General features: G+C 33.5%; 1 protein-coding gene across 1 annotated transcript; it reads left to right on the plus strand.

Moving 5' to 3' along the window:
• The first annotated feature begins 2,163 nt into the window (after positions 1 to 2,163).
• Positions 2,164 to 8,362, plus strand: LOC106664812 (protein takeout-like). Its single transcript, XM_014390826.1, has 6 exons — positions 2,164 to 2,236; positions 5,232 to 5,321; positions 5,625 to 5,775; positions 5,896 to 6,023; positions 7,885 to 8,034; positions 8,099 to 8,362. Exons 1-6 carry the CDS (start codon positions 2,176 to 2,178, stop codon positions 8,242 to 8,244), a joined length of 726 nt encoding a protein of 241 aa, XP_014246312.1. The 5' UTR covers positions 2,164 to 2,175; the 3' UTR covers positions 8,245 to 8,362.
• Positions 8,363 to 10,000: the final 1,638 nt, after the last annotated feature.

Raw genomic sequence — 10,000 nt, forward strand, 5'->3', positions numbered from 1 at the left:
AGAGAAATGTTTAGATTAAAAGATATCACGATTTTCCGACGCCAGGACGTGATATCTTTCAAAATCGATAAAAAGCGAAATTACTCTGAAATGGTTGAGAATCGGACCATGGACAATATGAACTTTTTTGTTCATTTTAGGGTGAAGAATCTACTGGAGAAGTTTGTAGCACGAGTAGCAATTCACCCTGTATATATATATATCAATCTATCAATCTATCTTTCTTTCTTTCTATATTTTTGTCCTTCTATCCTTCTATCTTTCTATACTTCTATCCTTCTATTCTTCTGTTGGCTAAGACCTTCCTCCTCTCTCACTCTCTCTATCTATCTATCCTTATATATTTCTAGCCTTCCAACTTTCTGTTGGCTAAGACCTTCCCTTTCTATATATTTATCAATCTATCTATCCATCCTTCTATCCTTTTATCCTTCTATCCTTTTATTCTTTTATCTTTATGTTCTTCTCTCCTTCTATCCTTCCATCCTTCTATCCTTCCATCCTTCTATCCTTTTATCCTTCTATCCTTTTATTCTTCTATCTTTATGTTCTTCTCTCCTTCTATCCTTCCATCCTTCTATCCTTATATCCTTCTTTTCTTCTACCTTTTTATTCTTCTAAAATTCTATCATTTTATTCTTCCATTGTTCTATCATTTTATATTTCAATCTCTCTATATATTTATATATCTCTCTTGGTATATTTATATTACTATACTTATACTAATACATAACGCGAGGATTCATATAAACAAGTGTTGAAATACCCTCGGTAAAATTACAAAAAAAAAGAAAATTAAGCCAGTTGAAAATCAACGATTATCCGATAATATGATTACACCGTAAAATACAATGCATCATCACATAAGAAAACTTATTTTATACAAACTATCTTTATTTTTATCCCTACAAAACTGATTAAAGGCACTTGCAGAATATAGTACAGTACATTCGACGACTTCGAACTGGTTAACGACTCGAAAGACGGTTGTAAACTGTCGAATGTACTTTACATGTAAATAAAATCCATTAGTGTAAACTTAAATTTTGTAAATAAAAAATGTATTTTCTTTTCTATTCTACACTGCATTATAGTGAAAATTTGGATAATTAACCTTTGAAAAAATAGGCGAAAGTCTATGTTTAATAATTGTATTTTGATAATTGAACTCGATAGGTCAAAATGAACTAAATCTGAGAAAAAATAAATCATTTATACATCTCCACTCTTTCTCCCTCTCTCTCTCTCTCTCTCTCTCTCTCTCATTTATTTCTTCTCGTTAATATTTGTTTTAAAAAATAGCTGTCAAACCATTTTTGTCAATTGTCACTGGCTTTACCATCTAAACATTGAACTATCTTTTCGTCTATCTTTGTATGTATTGATTTATATTTGGCTGTAGAAGTTATATTTAATTATTTGTATATCTATCTAAGCATTATTTATTATTTTAAATCTAAGGACAGATTGCACTTTTACCTTCAATTAGACTCTATTTAATAATTCCATTACGAAATGTTAGAATAATAGCTAAATAATGGCCGATCTTACTTGGTGTGAATTAAACTTTCAATTTTGAATTTTACAAAAGACCCATATTTCCTCGCTTGATTAATGCTAAAATATCATTAGAAAAATCCGTGTAAATACTGAGTAATAAACGTCCAGTTTTTGAATAATATGGATTAATTAATCTGCAAAAATGTTCAGAAATAACAGTAATTTTATTAGTTTTAGTTTTTATAATATAAAACGTACTAAGTAACATATAAATGAATTTCTGGTTGAACATTTACAACAACGTTTTAACATTTACCAAACAGTGATTTGTGTTCTGTATAAAATTTAATTTAATTTTTGAGCAAAAATGAATCTAAAAAGGCTTGCAATTTATAGTGCAAGCCCCACGGCACGGAAAATTGTTTGATCTACTCAATTGCTTGCAATTATCTGCTGTTGAGGTGAAAAATAGTAAAAATATTCATCATGTTTGTCATTCATTTAAATAAACAGTATTCATTTAAAATAAACAAAATATTATGCAAAAGGGAACCAACTATTGGATTGAAAGATATGTGGAAAAAATCTGTCTTAAAAGTCAAAGAGGGGGTGAACGATTAACGACTTTGAAAAGGTATATAAATGATGGAAAGAACACCAGGACCAGAATTTAAGATGTCCTTCCGCTTCTATCTGCTCCTTCTCTGCCTTGCAGTTCTCGCTGCGGCTAAAATTCGTAAGTGTTTACCCGGAGAAAAATTTAATTATTATTAATAAGTCGTAAATTTATTAGCCAATATGCAAATTCTTCAATGTAGACGTATTTCTATTTTGTCAAAAGCTTTTCTTGTATGAAAAATTCATCGCGAATATTATTTTACGAACAAATTAACAAGTATTTCATAGAAAAATTAAATTAAGAAATTAAACATAATTGAAGAAAAGTATGTATATCTTTTTGTCTTTGAGATCAATGATCAATTGTTTTTATGCTTTCTAAATAAGTAAACATACATATATAAATAAATAATGTTTATACAGAGACAATGAAAGATACGGTTAGCTTCGTTATTTGAGAAAAATAAAATCTGTTGATTTTTAAATAAGTTTAAATTAATATAAATTAAATTCGTTAGGACAATATCCTCTGGCTGAGGCTCTATTTAATTTTGCGATTTACTAATGGCCGTTCTAAATTTATTCCAGCCGCCTAGACTTTCTCCAGGTGCCGAAAAATAAAATTTTACTAGCACAACATAAAAATCTATAAATAAAAGAAAAAATCTCTTTACGATTTATTTGTTTTTTCGTAAACTGGTAGATTTTAAGAATGGAATGTTTTTATAATTGTTATTATTATTTTATTGTGCGCGATGGCTTACAATTCCCCGTGATGGTGAATTTTCACCAGTCCTCGGTTCGATGGGTTCCAGGACAGATGATGTGATGTTGAAACTAACGGCGTGACTACACCGCCCATCAGAAAAACCAACCACTGGCCAAATTTGGAAATGCTTATTTTCTCAGGCTTTTTTAGAAAATTTTACGCTTAACAAGATGATTTTTTTAAATGCTTTAGTCATTCAACAGTAAGTTCAAAATTTTTGGAACATGTCATTTTTTGCACTTTTTATGAAAGTTTCAAATTAAGCAGTGGAGCTAAAAAAATCGTCCTGAGCAATCCCTTTAGCAATCCATATGAAATTCCAATAAGTTTTCAATTGGTTACAATACACTTTACCCCATTCGCGATTTTTGGGCAAAGAAGGGTTTTTTACGTACTCATGGAAAAAACCGATCCCTCTATCTCTCTCTCTCTCTCTCTCTCTCTCTCTCTCTCTCTTTCTCTCTCTTTCTCTCTCTCTCTCTCTCTTTCTCTCTTCCTCTTCTTACTCTCTATCTATCTATCTCTCCCGGTATTACAATATATAAACCTATTGTTTCAATACGTTATTCGAAGCCAAACTCCCACACAACACCTGTGAAATTGGAAAGAAAAGTTGAATTTCCATGATGAGGTAAATAAGTGCTTATCGACAGCAGAAGCATTCCGCATCCCAAATCCATGTAAAAACCACGTTTTATCCCAAAAATCGCGATTAACTCGAAAACGGTCGAGAAATCAGGCAAACTGGAAGGAATCGAAAACTTATTGAAATTTTCTATCGATTCCTATAGGGCGCCGCTCCAGGAGGATTTCCGGCTCAATTTGAGGTTTTCGTAAAAAGTGCAAAAATTAACATATTCCCGAATTGTTGAACTAATCACTGAAACTACAAAAACATTTAAAAAAATCTATCTTGTTCGGCATACAATTTTCTAAAAATGAGATCTAGCTCACTCCTGGGACTTAAAAGGGCTGAGAAAACATGCATTTCCAAAATTGGTCATTTTTTTTGTTAATAAACCAGGTGGTCGGTTTTTTGATGATCAGTATTTAAAACTTGGGCATGTTAAAATTAGAATTAGAGCTGACTATTCACTGCAGATTCATTATTACTATTAATTAATATTTATTTACAAATCGTGAGATGCGGTCTGGTGTGATGTAGCTTTCAGAAAAACATTTTCTTTATCGTGTCGAGCTTTATTGAGATCATCTTCAGGGCCTGGGATTTACAAAACACATCCTACATGTATTTGTTAAATTTAAACAATTTAAAGTTTATCCTGTATTTGTGAAGTTAAAAAAATAGTTTAGTTTGATTTTCTTTGTGCACTATAATTTTTGCCTAATGTTTGATTGATTTTAATTATCTTTTGTTGTTATTTAATTATATTTACTATGCTCAAAATTAGGCATGGTTTGTAAATTAATTTATCAAAATATAATGTTAAATATAACAAACTCAAAATTGTAATTGTAAAATTGTAAAAACAGAGTTTTATATATTAATTGGTATTATCTAGTAATAATTATAAATAAAATATTGCCTATCATTATTTGTTAATTATAACCGTATTATCCTTTCTAATTGATGTATTATTTTAAGCAAATTATGGTATACTTTGCATAAAAAATTAATTGAAATAATGACTGATCATTCGGAGATCGTGAGATGCGGTCTGGTGTGACGTAGGTGTTAGAAAACCATTTTCTTTATCGTGCCAACGTTTCGATCTTTATTGAGACCATCTTCAGGGCTTGGGATTTGAGTGCCAGTGAGTTATTGCTGTTTTATTTTGGCACTCTCAACACGACACGCAAGAATGACACAATTACACAGAAAACAAACACTTTGAGTGAGTAGAAGTACTTTGATTGAATATAAAAAATATATTTCGCATTGTATAAATTCACTTTTCCACATCCTAAATGTGTTTGTTAAATGTAAACAATGTTTGTAAATCCCAGGCCCTGAAGATGATCTCAATAAAGATCGAAACGTTGGCACGATAAAGAAAATGTTTTTCTGAAACCTACATCACACCAGATCGCATCTCACGATTTCTAAATAAATATCGAATAACGGTCACTAATCACCACACTATTAATTAATATTAAAGTATTACTTAATTAGCCATGATATTCAAGGTCGGAAAGAGGCAGACTTCTTTTAACCTTGAACATTATCAGTGAATTTTAATTAAAACAAAATTAGTCGAACACCTCTTTTTCGATATATCAAAAATTTACCAGCTCGGCTGTTCTTATATATCTAGAAAATGTACAATTATTTTATTATCAATACCATTAAACCCTTTATATTAAAATATTTTATTTTTTACAGCAAACAATTGGCAGACCTGCAAGAACGCAAAAGACAAGAATGATTGTCTCAGAAATGCACTTCAAATTGCCATTAAGGACTTAAGCAATGGTAAACCTAAGATAAATTTTCTTGTACTTTTTGAATTCTTGTTCTTCAAGAAAAACCTACTACATAAAATTATGCTATTTAGATTATTAAAATAATGTAAATATAGATGATGAAAGTATATAATAAAGAATTTGGAGTAATATCCTTAAAATATCATAAGTAATAAAATGAAAATCAGTAAACATAATTTTTTTATCTCTTTCTATCTTCACAATAATATTTTATGTTTTAGTCTTATCTTACTATATTCTAAAAAATGAAGTCTCTGAGAAAAAAGCGATTTAATCCGAACTGCTGTTGTAGGTGCACCGTCGCTTGGCGTGCTGCCTATGGATCCATGGAGATTGAAGCATGTGACGATCGGCGACGGTCTGAAAGGTCCCGTGTCCATAAAACTCGAATTGATCGAATCGGATCTAATGGGACTTAGAAACATTATTGTAAAAGACTTTAAGTAAGTCGATTAATTGGTTTGGCAGATTGGCCAGACAGAAAAGCGTTTTTGAAGGGAGCAAGCAATATCGTTTATTTTTATATATTATCGCATTTTTTTATGGTTACTATTATTTTTCAGAACGGACTGGGAGACGATCTATTTTGATGTGGACTCGCCGAAAGTCGTCGTCGTCGGCGATTATATTGTCGATGGAAGGGTGCTGATTCTTCCGGTGACTGGGCGTGGAAAATGCAGGATGATATTCGGTATTTTTTATACATCTTATTTATGGAAAAATAAAAGTAAAAAAGATAAAAAGGAGAGAGAGGGAGAGAAAAGGAATGAGTGAGAGATAAAGCAAGAAGAAATCATGCGAGAAAGAGAGAGAGAGAGAGAGAGAGAGAGAGAGAGAGAGAGAGAGAGAGGGAGAAAGAGTGAGAGCGAAAGAGAGAGAAGAGAGAGAGAGAGAGAGAGAGAGAGAGGGAGAAAGAGTGAGAGCGAAAGAGAGAAAGAGAGAGAGAAAAGTACAATGGAATACCAAGATTCATGCCATAACATAAGAAATTCAGAAAATGAAAAAAGAAGAGAAATTGAAAAAAGGCGAGAAGAAAGAAGTCAATATGAACCAGAGTTACTACGATTTAAAGATGGGCGTGTTAGGAAAATAAAGATGCAAGCTGATAACACAAAGAAATTAAAAAAAAAAGGGGATAGCGATAGAGAGGAAACAATAGTTAGAGAAAGAAGGAGAACAAGTGATTGTATGGAAAAGAAAGGAAAAAGAAAGGGAGAAAAGTAAGAGATGGTAACAGAGGAGGGAGGTAGAGAGAGAAATAGTGAAGGAGAGAGAGAGAAACAGAAAGAACGAAGAAGAAGAAATTTAAATAAGCTGAGAGAAAGAATGAGAAAGAAGGATGAATAATGAGGGGGAGAGAGAGAGAGGGAGAAAGAGTGAGAGTGAAAGAGAGAGAGAGAGAGAAAAGGCGAGAGAAAAAGGGAGAAAGAGAAAGAGAGTGTGCACGTGATAGAGAGAGAGAGAGAGAGAGAAGCAAAGATAAGGCAAGAACAACCAAGTGAGAAAGAGAGAGAACGAGAACGAGTGGGAGTGTGAGTGAAAGAGAGAGAGAGAGATAATAAGAGGGCGATAATCAAAATAATGCGAGAGCGACCAAGTGAGAAAGAGTAACTACGAAAACGACTAAGAGCATGCGTGAAAGAGAGAAAGTGAGTGATAATGAGAGTGGGAGGGAGAGAGAGAAAAGCAAAATTAATTCAAGAAAGAGGGAGGGAGGGAAGGAGCGAGAGAATAAAAAGAACATGAGAACGGCCAAGTGAGAAAGAGTGACAGCGAGAACGAGTCAGGGTATGCATGAAAGGGAGGGGTGAGTGTGAGTGGGCGGGAGAGAGAGAGAGAGAGAGAGAGAGAGAGAGAGAGAGAGAGAGAGAGAGAGAGAGAGAGAGAGAGAGAGAGAGAGAGAGAGAGAAGAAAATGTTGAAAAAAAGTCAACCTACATCACACCACATCATTGTTGTCTGGACTTGATGTTCAATGTATGTATGCAGTATGTTCGTAGTATTTTTAACTTCAAACCATCAGAAATGAAGGAAGTTGGCTGCCAGTTTCTACCGTCAAGTCTGATGAATTAGGTAGTAGATTGTAAAGTGTACTTCATAAGTCCTTACAACAATAAAACATCGGGTATTTTGCCTGAACTCTGTGACCTGGGTTTCCTTTCGTCAACTGACAGTTCGTTCAGGTTCAGTTCTCTCAGTTCACGCAAAATTTCATAATTGAAAATTTATTGGTGCAGTCGCGAGCAAATCTGATGATGTTAACTTGCTTGAAGAACTTGTTCCTTCTGGAGTGGCGGATGACTACACGGCAAAGCAAAAAAAAAAAAAACCTACATATTATTGTTATATGTACATAAATATAAACAGGAAGAGAGAGAGAAAAAAAGAGTGAGAGAGAACACATAATGAGATTTGTACCATTACTTTTTTATTATGTTAATAATTTTTTTAATAAAGTAACGGTCAGTTTTTAGTAATATCCAAAATAATTAGTTTTTATCTAATTGGTTTTTTAATACAATTTAGTTATATTGGGCGGTATTTTTTTTTCAGAGAATTTCAACACCAAGTGTAAAATGACCCTTGGTAAGACGAACAAAGGCGGCAAAAAGTACTTCACCGTCAAAGACTTAGATCTGGGCTTAAACGCGACGACCTTTTCCGCGAGGTTCGACAACCTGTTCAACGGGGACAAATTATTGGGTAAGCTTCCTGTCAGTAAACATGCCTTGTTTATGCCCTACAAAATCCTCGTCGGTTTTTTTAGGTGACACCTTCAACTCCTTCATCAACCAAAACTGGAAGGTGGTCTTCGATGAGCTGAAGCCGTCCGTCTCCAAGGCTTACGCCGCGGGATTCAAGGAGATATCGAACAGGATCTTCTCGAAGATACCTGCGGACGTCCTGTCCTAAAAAACTACTAGTTATAAAACACTGTGATATTCGGTCCTTTTTGACAACGTGCTTCTTCTAAATGTATTACAGTTGTGATATACATTTCATTGTGTAAATAATTTAAATTTGTACATATAAATAAATTGATACTTTCACAAGTTTACATTTGACGGCTTAGCCCAATACTTGTTTTTCAAATGGTTTAATAAATTTTTTTGTAAATGAGGGACTCATCAAAGCTGGTCTATTTTTAAAACGCACGATTCAAGCCTACTAAAGGGGGCGTCGGTTGCCTCAAGGTTTAGTCTTTGACACGGCGCTCATCACTGTAAGGTAAAAGTCCCGGGTTCGAATCCAGCGGCCCTGTTTGAAACGTTTTTCAGTTTACTAACCTGCATATTCAATCATTTTTGTCATCCGGCCCGGAGGACCCAAACTAGGAAATTGTACTGTAGTAATTTGAGGTTATGGTTTAAAAAACTAAATCACCGGCAGTGTTTTTGGGGGGAAAAAAAACCACTAATAAATATAGTAGTTAATAAGATTGTTATTATGATAATGAATATATAATTGGGACGCAAAAGGTTAAAGCGTTGAAACATCACTAAGATCTTACAATTTTTGAAAGTTGACACGTTTCTATTTATTTAGCAAAATCATCAGTCGTCTTTCTACGATTATAGCCTTCCGATATATAAAGCTAGTCTATATATCCATTAATCTAAATTATATCCATCAAGAATATTAAAGATGAGATGATGTATCGACCTGCTGTTGAACAACTTGGAAAAAGTATCTTCGATGAGGTCACAACAGAACCACAATTATTTAATTTTTTGCCCAGTTTTCGACGATTGAGGCGCTGAGATAGATCAATTCGTTTGCTCTCTGAAAGAAGTTGCCCATTTGCAGTTCATCTCTCAGCAGGCCGTTACTACTTCATACAAATCTCTTCACCTCATGCTGCGTCTGCAAAACAAGGAAACCACCCACTAGTTCTGGAAGTGTGCTTGTTGTCGTCAACCGCAGCTGTATGGATTTGATACGTGTGGTTCCTGAGGTCTGGATGCCAGAATACTTGTTATTAATTAAACAGGAAGCAGGCAAAAGAGTCATCTTACCTCATTGCATCTGTAGACCTGTGATTGGGTCCAACCTAAAGAGCGTGGGTGGTAAATTCATTTCTTTCATGACCTTGTACAGTCTTGGAAGTATGATGCTATCATGAGCATTTTTAAGATGTACCAAGAGGTTATGTCTGGAATCCAATACTTTTTTCAAGAATCAATCGAAGGAAGAAGATCAGGTCTACTGTGGACTTGTTTTCTTTAAAGCCTCCATGATATTTTCCACTATCTCTCGGCCATGGGGATGAGCTTGTTATTTATGTAATTACCTATAAATTTATCGAACTATCTATGTTCAGATTGATCTATTCGTATTTGAATATTTTTATTTTCCAAGCTTATCTATTCATCATTTATCAATGATTCTAGCTATGGAACCATTTGTGAATCTGATTGATATTTCTATATTAATTATATGTAATATATTGAGAAATTTGTCCCTGTATCAATTGAAATCTGTATCTTTTTATTTACCTACTTAAGAACCAAGCAATCGATCAATCTTTGAAATTTTTCATGTAACAATTTATTTATTAATGGAGCTACTTGTGCCTAGCCGTATGATTTTGTTTATCAAGATATTTATAAGTAAAAAACTTTAAAAAAATAAAATCGAATTTACCTTTCAGAGCTCATAGTCCAGACTG

Source organism: Cimex lectularius, unplaced genomic scaffold, assembly GCF_000648675.2.
Source record: "Cimex lectularius strain Harlan isolate CLEC.00 unplaced genomic scaffold, Clec_2.1 scaffold52, whole genome shotgun sequence".
NCBI classification, from domain to species: domain Eukaryota; kingdom Metazoa; phylum Arthropoda; class Insecta; order Hemiptera; family Cimicidae; genus Cimex; species Cimex lectularius.

What these genes read in the sequence shown, in the direction of transcription:
- LOC106664812 (XM_014390826.1), top strand. Translation starts at nt 2,176, where the DNA reads ATGTCCTTCCGCTTCTATCTGCTCCTTCTCTGCCTTGCAGTTCTCGCT. An exon ending in TCTCGCTGCGGCTAAAATTC is followed by an intron (nt 2,237 to 5,231) that starts GTAAGTGTTTAC and finishes TATTTTTTACAG; the next exon opens with CAAACAATTGGCAGACCTGC. An exon ending in AAAATGCAGGATGATATTCG is followed by an intron (nt 6,024 to 7,884) that starts GTATTTTTTATA and finishes TTTTTTTTTCAG; the next exon opens with AGAATTTCAACACCAAGTGT.